The sequence below is a fragment of the Nymphaea colorata genome, chromosome 9, assembly GCF_008831285.2.
Source record: "Nymphaea colorata isolate Beijing-Zhang1983 chromosome 9, ASM883128v2, whole genome shotgun sequence".
Lineage (NCBI taxonomy): Eukaryota > Viridiplantae > Streptophyta > Magnoliopsida > Nymphaeales > Nymphaeaceae > Nymphaea > Nymphaea colorata.
This window is the reverse complement of record NC_045146.1, coordinates 12,901,672-12,913,941: the sequence shown is the minus strand read 5'-3', so window position 1 is coordinate 12,913,941 and position 12,270 is coordinate 12,901,672. Positions and strand designations below refer to the sequence as shown.

Genomic DNA, 12,270 nt, shown 5'->3' with positions numbered 1-12,270 from the left:
TAGTAAGCATCCAGTCACCCCGTGTGTCACGTCACTCGATGTGAATTCATATTTAATCAAAACCTTGCAACGATCCGCGTTATTTTAGAGGGTAAAATGACACGTTTTTTCATTTAAAATCTTTAATTGTATATAAAACGACGGTTAAATTGAAAGAAAATCAAACTTAATTATATCTTGGTTGCCGATTAATTAATCCAAGGGATTATTATCACTGGTAGGCGATCAGTTTTTATTTCTGGTGTCAATTACATCAACTTCCTATATTACAAAAGCACTACTATTTCAACTGTCAATGACATCAACCTTTTATAATATTACAAAAGCACTGGCTAATGTGCAAGTTGAGATACATCTCTAACAACATCTTAAAACTACAAACACAGCAAGCTTCTTTAAAAGGACATGGATAAAAGCTTCAGCTCTCATCGAACATCGGTCTCCCCATCATTAAAGAAGCAAGAAGCGTAAAAATAAAGCTAGTGCATGGGAAAGAGGAAAGGGCACATTTTACTGAAGAGGAAGAAAGGATATTGGATGATATGTGGATGTTGTTGTTGGTTTCCTTTGTTTTCTTACATATCCCATTGAATGGGATATGTAAGAAAACAAAGGAAACCAACAACAACATCCACATATCATCCAATATCCATTCTTTTTCTTCTTCTTCAATGTTTTTCAATAGGAAAGTGTTCTTTCTTTCAAACCTACCTTTTATTAGTTATTTCATAGAAGTTTGTGATTTTCTTAACAATGGCCAAGCTTTTAACAAAATTTGTCAAATTAAGGTTTTTCAAGCACCAGCTTATGGGAGGCTGATCAATTAATGTGGTATCATCCTGCCCAAGGGGCTTGGTGCACCTAGTTGAGTTAGCGGTCGGTAGGCAGGCTTATCGCTACTTTTACGTTTTATGGGTGTCCGCCATTTGTTATAGGAGAAACAAGGGAGCAGTATTTGGGTTTTACATTTAAAACCCAGGTTCTAGTGTTTCATGAACCTGCTCTGATTATACCATAAAATATATTTATGAAACGATACCCACATAATGTTCCTGTTGTCAAATGATTCATTAGAAGTAACTAAGTCTCTTAACAAGGAGAAATGAAAAATGAAAAAAAAAAAAGTTGATACCATTCTATATTTTCTCAAAACAATATGTTTCTTATGTATTTAATTAACAAAATGTCCAATTCCGGCCAAGACATGGTTGATCGGTATCAGCCCATGGAGAGCTTATTGCTGAAGTCTCCTATGTTTACGATTAGTGATTGAAATAGGAAAAGAGAAAGAATGAAAATATAATGGGCAATGGAGGATCTTAATTTTCTACAAACAACCCAACACAATGATGAGGAGGCACGAGGCAGACCGATCCTTCACCCTTTTTCAGGTGACTGATCCCTCCGACGTGACCGTGATAGAAGAAAGATGAGAAGGCGAGAGCCCATCTCCCACGCCCTTCCTGCATCATCTTTTGAAGATGGCAAAAGAAAAGGCGAGCCCCAACTTCATCACCTTTCGCTTCGTCGTGTTTTGGCCCTTCGGAATCTTTCCTAACCGTGGACTGGTCCTTTTCTCTCCCTGGTTTTATGTGGGCAGTTATTGAGAGCCTTTGTAGTTCTCTGTCATTGACAATCACTAAAAAGGCATTTGATATGATCAGACTTGAAATCTTCAAGATTTGAGAACAACGCTCTCCTCTCCGATCTTAAATTCAAATTCTTCTTAATGCAAAGAAGTAAGGTAAGGATTTTAAGTGTGGATATTAAGTTTTTGACTTAACAGACTCTTAGTTTGATGAACTGCAGATTTTACTATGAATCTTTTGCATGTCTGCAAAAGTATGCGACATCAGATCCACATCATATCTATGAATTCTAAATCCAGAGAAATCAAGCCACCATTTTGGTGATAATCAAGGATCATGTTTCCTTGCAATCCCCTGAGAAGCCGCGTTCAGTTCAATCTTCTGACATCTTGACTTGCAAGCAAAGTTAATGCTCTCTCTCGCTAGCGTTTGTATCTTTCACAGCCAAAGATATCTATTAAAGCATCAATTAGGATTAATATTGAAGAGGTTTAGAAAAAATTTATATACAAGTGGGATGCGAAGGCATCATATTCAAAGGGAGGCATGTCATTGTAAATATGCTAAAAAGCCAAACCCAGATTGGGTTTTCAAGTTTTTTCTTTTCTTTAATATATGCCAACTTTGTAGGACTTATTTTTGCATTATTATAAGGAGCTTTGAAAGGTGCAATAATTTTCAAAACTTTTGCATAACTGCTTTTGTGCCCACTATATGACAACTATTGTTCAGCCATTTTTCTTTTTCCTAGTGAGACTTGAGGGGGCACATGGCTTCACTTCCTCTTTCTACTAAACCCTGCATCCCCAACTTGCAAGAAAGAAAAAAACAAGAAAACGAATCCTTTCAGTGCTTCACTACCCCTTTTTCATGGCTGATGATATTGGTAGCCGTTGCCGTTCTTTGATGAATATCTTACTCTTTAAGTTGGCTACATAATTTGCTTCAACAAGCTCCAAGTTTAGCTTATTATTGGTAGTCATTTTCCTGGTTTACATTTTGCCGGGATCCGTGTGCTATGTAGCTACATTTCTTATTTAATCACCTGACAAAACGGATTTGATCACAGATGCCCAACAGGGCTCCAGATTAGGAGTAATTTATCAAGTGCGAAATAGAGGTGTGGGTTATAACTTTTTGTTGGGGAAATCTTGGACCGTTTTATCTCTTTAAGAACTTTTCTCGCTTTCTTTTCATCAAATTGCCTAATTTTTCTCTAGTTATGTCACTTTAGGATGAAGACAGATGAATATGACTCGTATGGATGTTTCTTTCACAAAGTGGAAACTGGGTCTGATCCCAGCCCATGATTTGATCACCAATTAGGACCTGCCAATGTGTTGAGGAGGAAGAAGTTAGTTTCACCTTGGTCGTTCTCAGGAACTCTTTAATACATCTTCCTCGAACAAAGTAGACAATGAAACTCTAAAGTGTCTCTGATCTTAAGCACATGCAAGTTTGGTAGTTACTGTCATTAGAAGTAGGGATTCGGCTTTGCTTAATTTGGCAGCTACCACCTTTGCCTCACTAAACCAGTGGGTCTGATCCCAGCCCATGATTTGATCACCAATTAGGACCTGCCAATGTGTTGAAGAGGAAGAAGTTAGTTTCACCTTGGTCGTTCTTAGGAACTCTTTAATACATCTTCCTCGAACAAAGTAGACAATGAAACTCTAAAGTGTCTCTGATCTTAAGCACATGCAAGTTTGGTAGTTACTGTCATTAGAAGTAGGGATTCGGCTTTGCTTAATTTGGCAGCTACCACCTTTGCCTCGCTAAACCAGTGGGTCTGATCCCAGCCCATGATTTGATCACCAATTAGGACCTGCCAATGTGTTGAAGAGGAAGAAGTTAGTTTCACCTTGGTCGTTCTCAGGAACTCTTTAATACATCTTCCTCGAACAAAGTAGACAATGAAACTCTAAAGTGTCTCTGATCTTAAGCACATGCAAGTCTGGCAGTTCCTGTCATTAGAATTAGGGATTCGGCTTTGCTTAATTTGGCAGCTACCGCCTTTGTCTCACTAAACCAGGATCTATCTGATCAACGGATCGCAAATCTCTTTCTCTTTCTCTCTCTCTCTCTATATATATATATATCTATCTAGAAGCAAGTTTGATTGCTTGGTTAACTTGCTTGTGAAGACAAGAAGTTTGCATTGCGCAAGAACCATTTATAAAAATCTTGATAGCTTCTTCATGTTTAACATAAGGTTTTCCAAAATTTTCTATCTGCCTTAAAGGAACCTGACTGGAAATCTAAAACTTATTCTTTTGGATCGACCAACCAAAAACAAAGACGCAGTCAATCAAACTCGCACTAAGGGATGAAATATATATTTTCATTCAATGAGTTTGAATCAATGGCACCAACCAGCGTCAAAAAGAAAATGGGAAGACCACACATATTTACTACCCAAATGCATTAACTAGATGTGCCACTTAACTGCAGTTCGAAATTATCAAACTTGATTGGGCCTTTATTTCTCTGTCTTACTCCCCAAGAACCACCATTGCCTCACTTCCTCCCAGTAATAGGTAGGTGGAAGTAGCAGTCCTTGTGAATGGCTCCTCTCTCCTTATTGGATCCAAGTCTTAGCTCTTCATGGGCGGATCAGATCCAGATCTAGCACTCTCTCTTGGACATATGTGGACACAAACAAACATGCCGACATAAGAGGGAGAGACAGCAATTGTTTTTGCAAGGAGCATCTGGGTACAGCAGACATAGGTGGTGATCGTAAACTTTGTAATTATCACTGCAGAGTGCAGATGCTTCAAGACCTGCACCTGCGATGCCAAAATCTATTGTTTTGGAAGTTCATATCACTGTGCTGCCATTAACATTTGAGGTACTCAGCCTGTTATTTTCTATTATACTTCAAAGATGCTCACTGCAATTATTCATAAAATATGTTATTTATCAGAATCTTTCTCTGTGTGATTTATCAGAATCTCTCTCTCTCTCTCTCTCTCTCTCTTTCGCTCGGGGCGTATGTTCAAGCAATAATGCACATGAATCCATGTGAATGCGCATGAGCACGTGTGTTGCTACAAATTTTTTTTTTCTGCTGAAAAATGAAGTGGAAAGGATAGTGGAACCATGCCCCCACAAGATACTTGCTTTGAGAGGCAGGGAACCATCCCTGGCTCTGGAATCCACATCGAAGGGCCTGCAAGATGCATATCTTTTTCCCCACACTGTAGTTTGTATCTTATGGGATGATGGTCTTTTAGTATAAAACTATTTTTTATTGGCACTGGTGAAGATCCTAGATCAAGTTCCAAGCATGCCACTTTCTAGCTTCAGCGTTGCCATGATCTTATTCTTCTGAAGGATGTTAAATGCAGATTCATATAATTAAGAGCGGCAGACTCTATGAATACTTTTTAGTGTTCTTAACATCCTCTGTTCGATGGGCCATGCTGGATTCGAGTACCCTGTTTCTTATAGCCGGCGTTCCATTCAACGATCAAACAGGCACAATTGTTCACTTTAACGATACAAGGCTAGAGATGGCGCAGCCATTACTTCTGTTAGGGGGAGAAAGCATGATCCAGTGAGATTCTGCGACTGATCACTTCAAGCACAAGCATGGAAAAGATGAACAGCCCATGTGAAGTTGCCTTGCATGAATTGAAGTATGAACAGAAAAGCGTTTTTTAACTGAAAAAGGGCCTTTTCTGGCAGCAGGTTTTGGGCCCAATCCCACGAGACAATTATTTTCTGGTTTCCCAAGTGGCTGCATCAACCACATGCTCGCTTATCCCCTCAAAACCTTCTTTTCACTCAACATGCATGCCTGTGGGGGACGCCCAACTATTGGTCATGAAAAACCATGAAAGGAAAGGATGGGGGTTAACAACACATCAACATAATGAAGTGTTTGAATTCCATGAGTACCCTCCAAGGCTCCAATTCCAAGCACGCGCGCACTCACACACACACACACACACACATAGAGAGAGCGAGAGAGGGAGGGAGAGTATCCACATTGAAGGTTGGAAGAGAAAAAGATTCTAAAATGTTCTTTCTTTTCCACTCAACAGTCAATCTGCATACTTTCAATAGCTGAGATAATTCTTAGTGAGTCAAACACAATGAGGAGACAGTCTCGCCACCAATCTTTAGGAATAGCAGGTTGGAACTTAATTCAAGAACAACTTGACACTCTTCTCATTTCATCCTTACCGCATGCTCGCAACTTCTATTGGAAGCTCTTTTAAGGACCTTTATGCAAATTGCGCCTACTTACGATTGAGATAAAAGATACTGCACTTGATCTTCTTCTGCTCTTAGTAGCCGACGACGATAAAAACTTCCCACGACACGAAACTTTTCTGGTTCTGCCACTGATTAGGCTCGCTGGAACTTCAATTCTTGGACGACGTGCAGCTTATAGTCTAGAGGATTGGTGGTAGGTAGATTGGCAAAGGACATACCACGGTAGGAGTTTTTGTCACGAGAGGAAGCTGAAACAAATCTGAGACTGCCAATGGGAGGTGAGGCGGATTAAACCGTCAACTGCATGTTGTTTGAGACCTGTATCAGGGGCAGGTCCGCTCTCATCACACTGTACAACGTAATCGCACATTCATTGTGCAATCATATTTTAGAGATCAAATTTCTTGGATTGTCTTTAATCAGACATGAATCAAGTTACCTATGTGTAGATGAAAGCTCGTAACTTACAAGTTTTCAGAAAAAAAAGGATAATTTAATCTTTGATCCTCGTAAACTTTGATTTGAAAATCAAACTGGACTGGTCTAAGAATAGGCTTCTAGGTTTGGATCACATAGATAAACATCTAAATTATTAGAATCTTAAAAAGATGCTTAAGAGATTGATTTCTAGAACTTAACTCCAGAGAGGTTAGCCGATTACCATTCTATGTCTCAAAAATGGAGGCAGCATTGCCCATCGCTGGTACCCTGCTTGATCGTGGTTGTAAACCAAACAAGGTCTCTCTCTCTCCCTCAGTCTCATCCCTCCTTGAAGAACCCTGACGTCTGGTTGGCACGATTCCTTTTTCTTCCATAACCAAGAGGCTTCCGCTCCCTGATAAAAAACTGCCCCTAATGGCGGCCTCCTATTACAAAAGATGAAGGGTGACTGGTGACGTACTCGCCCAGGAAGATGGCAGAAAGTCAAGGGTTTACCTCCATTTGGTGTACCACCATTCCAGTAGGCGCTCAGGCCAGACTAATTACAGGGGCCAGGAAGAACACCCACTTTAGGGGGTCGCATAAAAATGCTAGGATACGTTGTGTATGCGTGTGTACATGTGAGGAGGTTCGTGTGCAGGCGAGAGAGTGAGAGAAAGTCAGGCACTTGGCTGCCTCCACACCACTTTAAAATCAAGCACCTCCCAGGCTTTTAAGAAAAGATTGATAGCACCCAGAGACTGTTTCACAGGTTAATTTTCTTTATATACATGAAAAAAGCTTACTTTCTGTCGCATGAAGAGGTGCAATTAGGGATAAATTAAGCGGTATTGAACAAGCAAAACTTGGCCATGAAGTTTCATATTCCTGGCCACGAAAATGCACTTCAGACAAGCATGTGATTTAAGAACATATACAAGTCCTGCAATTAGTACAGGGGATCCAAAATTAACATAGTTCCAAGGCAGCAATGCTGAGGGATAATCCACTAGTCATGCTTGGACTCAACCAACTGGCCCTCGTTGAACTCACAAGCAACAATGTCAACTCCAAGTTGCCGCTGAAGTTTCTTCACCACAAACACCTCTGGCTCCTCGCATACAGTCACCACAGTGCCTTTCCGACCAAGACGCCCACTCCGTCCAGCCCGATGTGCATAATGAACACCATCTGTCGGTAAATCCAAATTAACCACCAAGTCACATTGAGGCACGTCCAATCCTCTTGCAGACAACTCATTTGTCACCAAAACTCGCAGGCTGCCATTTTTAAAATCTTTCAGTATTGTAGACCTTGCAAGCTTCCCCAGATCACCATGTAATTCAGCTGCCTTCAGGCCGCGGGCCTCAAGCTTGAAGACAGCATCCTTCAACTGCCTTGTGTTATTCATGAAGCAGATGACAGCTTTTGCATCTAGTGCGTGGATGCATCTCCTCAAGGTGTCCACCTTGTGCTGACCCTTTGTCACGGAGTAATAATGCTTCAATGAAGGAGGCAGGCTCTCCACTGCCTTTACTTGGGTAGTGTAGCCCGTGGTCTGGATACCAGATGCGCACTCTTTCTCCAGAGATGTTATGCCATTAGCACGAACCACAAGTGGAGCCTGACACCAGATTCTTGCAGCTCGTAGAACAGGAAATGGAACTGTAGCTGACACCATCACCATCTGTCGATCTTTGCTTGTTTCACTGGTGATTTTCCTCTTACCAACATGCTCCAAAATACGGTGCATGGCCTCCCGGAAGTTGGAAGACAAAAGCTGATCCACTTCATCCAGGACAAGGAAACGACAGTCATGTGTATGCAGTTTACCTGCAATGCTAATCTCAGCTATCCGTCCAGGAGTTCCAACAACAATAAGTGGTTTGTTCTTTCTCAAAGCTTCTTCCTGCCTAGATCTATTAGCTCCACCCACAAGCTGCTGCACTATTCTCTTGTTCTCAGGTCCCAGTAACTTCTCGGCTTCTCTTACAATCTGCATGCCAAGCTCTCTCGAAGGAGCAACAATAACAGCTTCAATGCATGATTTATTCTTGGACTCGAACCTGTCATTTCCTCCTTTCAGAGTGCCAACAAGGTCAATTATTGGCAGGAGGTAAGCCAGAGTTTTTCCTGAACCAGTATAAGACTGAATAACCACATCATGACCCTTGAGAACGGTGGGAATAGCCATGGACTGTATATCAGTGGGTTTGGCCATTTGCCCTTTGTCCAGCTTATCGATTAAAAGAGGTGACAGGCCCAGATCGGCAAAAGTTTTTGCTGCAAAAGGAGCAGCTTCTATCTCAAGGGAATGCTCAATGGATTTCTTCTTTACCTCCTTCTTTGACAGCCTTGATTTGCTAGAAGGAAGTGACACTGGCAAATCAAGAGAATCAGGGCCCCTGTATTTCTTATTCCCCGTCTCAACTTCATACCCACAACCAACGCTTGAGAGAGTTAGTGCACCAGCGTCTCCATAGTTTTGGCATTTAAATCCATGATTGGCATGAAATCTAGCTACTCTATACAGCAATGAGCTTTTTGAATGTGAAGAATATCCAATGAAGATGCACAAACGGGTGCTGCGAAAAGCAAGCATCGTCCAAGGGCTGGCGCTCCTAGTAATTAGTTCACACCTTTCCAAGACTCAAAATGGCAGGTATGCTTTGTTGCAAAATTGATGGCTAGACAAACAATGTAGACACAAAATCAGCTCAACAAAGTTATAAAAGAATGGCGAATGAAACTGTGGTTTGAAAATATATCTAAGTTAAATAAATTTTGGTAACAGTATCCTCAATTGCTTAATTTTTTCTTGATGATCTGCAAACTTGTTCTCAATTCTCATCCAATCAACTTATTCACAAGTAGTCATGTATGTTAATGCATCTTCCTATATTGCCTTGGTTATATGTTTTTGATCTAAACGAACAGTTGACAATAAAAGAAACCAGTATGCAGTAGCTAGCAGTATTGTCCAATAGGTAGAAAAGATGGTTAAGACCCTGATTAAGCTGCAAGAGTAATGTGTATTTTTAGTACTTGCAACATCAACTCATGTCCTTAGCTCCTTGCAGCATGCAAAAAGTTTACTACATTTTTTGGTTGAATAGTGTGCAACTAACTCATTACATTTTTTGGACGAATGCATAAATATAAAAGTATAAAACAACAAAATTAGTGAATATGATAGTTAAGAGAAAGTTTGCTGCATGTTTCCCTAATCGTTCTGGTGTCTAACGAACAAAGGTCTCTCGAGTCATTGAAATGATGAAAAATTTGAGGCATTTTTCATAGCTTGGGACTTTGCTTTGCACTTCGAAAGCACAGTGCTATCCACAGGCTAATTGACAAGCTTTTCAAAAATCATGCATACATTGATCAAATCTGATAAATTAATGATGAATAAAAATATCATTAATGTCATCAACATGATCGACAAGTATTTTCAAGTTCAATAGAATATCTAAAATTTCTGATGGTAGAGTTGAAAAAACAGGGTAAGAGCTCCTTATGGAAAGTAGTGCCATCATAACCTAAGGACAGTCCCGAATCCAACATGGTTTATCCTCAGCATGTGCGTAAAGAAAGAAACACATTATCATTTAATTAGTGCGGTACGACCTTATAAACAACGACGAGTGTCAATAGCAATGAGGCAATTTCTTTGTAAGACACACTCATTGAAGCCGCTAAATACAACAAATAAAGGAAATGAACTATGAACTATTTGAGAAAGCTCCTCGAGCCAAAGAAACCATCCATCACGACTACCGAGTATGAGGATGGTGAAGACATCCACATTCCATGGTTCCACCATTAAGGATCCATAGGACATGTTTCTTTGCCTTTGTAATGAGGCATTAGGTGCATGTTTAATTCCCGGAAAGAGCTATACTGCCTATTACTTTGAACCTCAATTGCCAAATTGAAAATCATCCATCACGACCACCGAGTATGAGGATGGTGAAGACATCCACATTCCATGGTTCCACCATTAAGGATCCATAGGACATGTTTCTTTGCCTTTGTAATGAGGCATTAGGTGCATGTTTAATTCCCGGAAAGAGCTATACTGCCTATTACTTTGAACCTCTATTGCCAAATTGAAAATCAAATGCAAACCAAACTAACATAGACTCAAACACTTTTAACGGCATTTCAACAAACAAGTTAGGTGCATACATACACGATATCCTACCAAGAGAAAGACATCCATTAACAATTTTATAGGCCTCGACAACAGGAAAGGTTCCTTGCAATAAGTGGGCAGTTCGAGTTGTTCAGGGGAACTGAAGTTTGTGAACCGTGCCGCGAGAATTAGTATAAGTATACAAGAAAGATACCGGCAGTTGGATTCTCAGGGCAGGCAAGGACCAGAGGGCTAGAGTTCAGGGGAAAGATCACTCTGATCTTCATCACTTCCTTCATCATGGCTACCACTGGTGGGATAATGTTCAGATATGACGTCAGAATTTCAAGTGAAAGATTTTAATTAACGTTTGTCGTCTAGGCATTACATTTGCAAATGCTTCATTGCAATATTATTCGCAGATTGATCTTAGTTTTTTCTTTGTTTCATATTGTTGCTGTAATCTGATCGTTAACTTGAAATTTCTTCATAATATTTCTTAATTTCTCTTCGAGAATATGAACAATTAATATATAGGTGGCTTCTTCTACCATGATCAAGATATGAAATTATATATCGTCAATTGTTAAGTTTTTCAAAAATCATGCACACATCGATCAAATGTGATAGATTAATGACGAAGAAAAAAGTACCATTGATGTCATCAACACCATAATACCACTCGTAAGTACTTCCAATAAAATTTCTAGCATTTCTGATGATAGGGTGGATGAAAAATAGGGTAACATATACCGACCAAGCAAACCACAACTACTAGATTGGAAGTTAAATGCAAACTAAGAAATACTAAACAGACCTATATCTTCCGTTTTTTCTTATCTTCATTATTTGGAAGAACTTATCAATTGACGACACATAATTTGTAGTTGGCACGAGAGAACCAGTCTATTTCGTTTTGCCACTTTCTTCCGCATCATTAATCTATCATACTTGACCAATTTATGCATGATTTGGAAGAACTTATCAATTGACGACACATAGTTTGTAATTGGCAGGAGAGGGCTATTTCATTTTGCCACTTTCTTCTGCGTCATTCCGATAATGGCTCTAATTTCCATAGTTCTCCAAAGACAGATGCTGCACAAAAACTATGGATAACATCGAAAACGAAGGGATTGAAAATTCTCGCTTGAAGCATCTGTACCCCGATCACTTGATACATCAGCACAGAAACCACGAGTCACATAGCACAGAAGAAGCTCAGAGATTTAGCCACACCCGAGTAGCACTAGCTTCATTCTGCTTTCTTCAACACATTAAACAGAAACAGATAGAGAGGGGAATAAATGGAAGAACCAATGTGCTGGCACGATGAGGCGGAGGATAGACTGAGAAAAGGGGAGAGCATGATATGGCAGAGAACCACGTTTGCTAGTCCTCTCTCAGCCGTTTGTGACAGCAAATGCAACAACGTCCGGAACTTATGGCAACAATGTCCGGCGGTGGGCACTGGGCAGTGGGTGGGATTTAGGACTTTCACGAGCAGAGAAAATAGAGAGAAAGAAATGCCCAATATAAGCAGAGAAAAGGAGAACGCCAGAGAGAGTGAGAGGAAGGGAGGGAGAGGAGAAGAAGAAGAAGAAGAAGAGAGAGAGAGAGAGAGAGAGAGAGAGAGAGAGAGAGATGGTTACCTGCTGCAACGGAGACAGGAGAAGATTGCTGTGACGGCTGTGCGATGGGGAGAAGCTGAATGCGATGCTCGCAGGGGGACTGAGCAGAGACCGAGGCTTGCGATGGAGACGAAAAGGCAGGGGGACTACGCAGAAGGGGTGGCGCGAGCATGGGATGGATACGAAGAGCCCCAGCGGCCAAAAGTAAAAATGCCGAGAACAGCTTGTTTGGATAGAGGGAAAAGCCGCACCTCGACGGGTGGGGATTTTA

General features: G+C 40.6%; 1 protein-coding gene across 1 annotated transcript; it reads right to left on the bottom strand.

Annotated features, from left to right (window-relative positions):
* Nucleotides 1-6,997: 6,997 nt before the first annotated feature.
* Nucleotides 6,998-12,218, bottom strand: LOC116260545 (DEAD-box ATP-dependent RNA helicase 47A). The gene is made up of 2 exons (XM_031638984.2): nucleotides 12,021-12,218; nucleotides 6,998-8,920 (listed from the first exon to the last, which is right to left on the bottom strand). Exon 2 carries the CDS (start codon nucleotides 8,833-8,835, stop codon nucleotides 7,243-7,245), a length of 1,593 nt encoding a protein of 530 aa, XP_031494844.1. The 5' UTR covers nucleotides 8,836-8,920; nucleotides 12,021-12,218; the 3' UTR covers nucleotides 6,998-7,242.
* Between the last annotated feature and the right edge of the window lie 52 nt (nucleotides 12,219-12,270).

Bases quoted from the DNA above. Each gene is read 5' to 3' on its own strand.
- LOC116260545 (XM_031638984.2), bottom strand. From the start codon at position 8,835: ATGCTTGCTTTTCGCAGCACCCGTTTGTGCATCTTCATTGGATATTCT.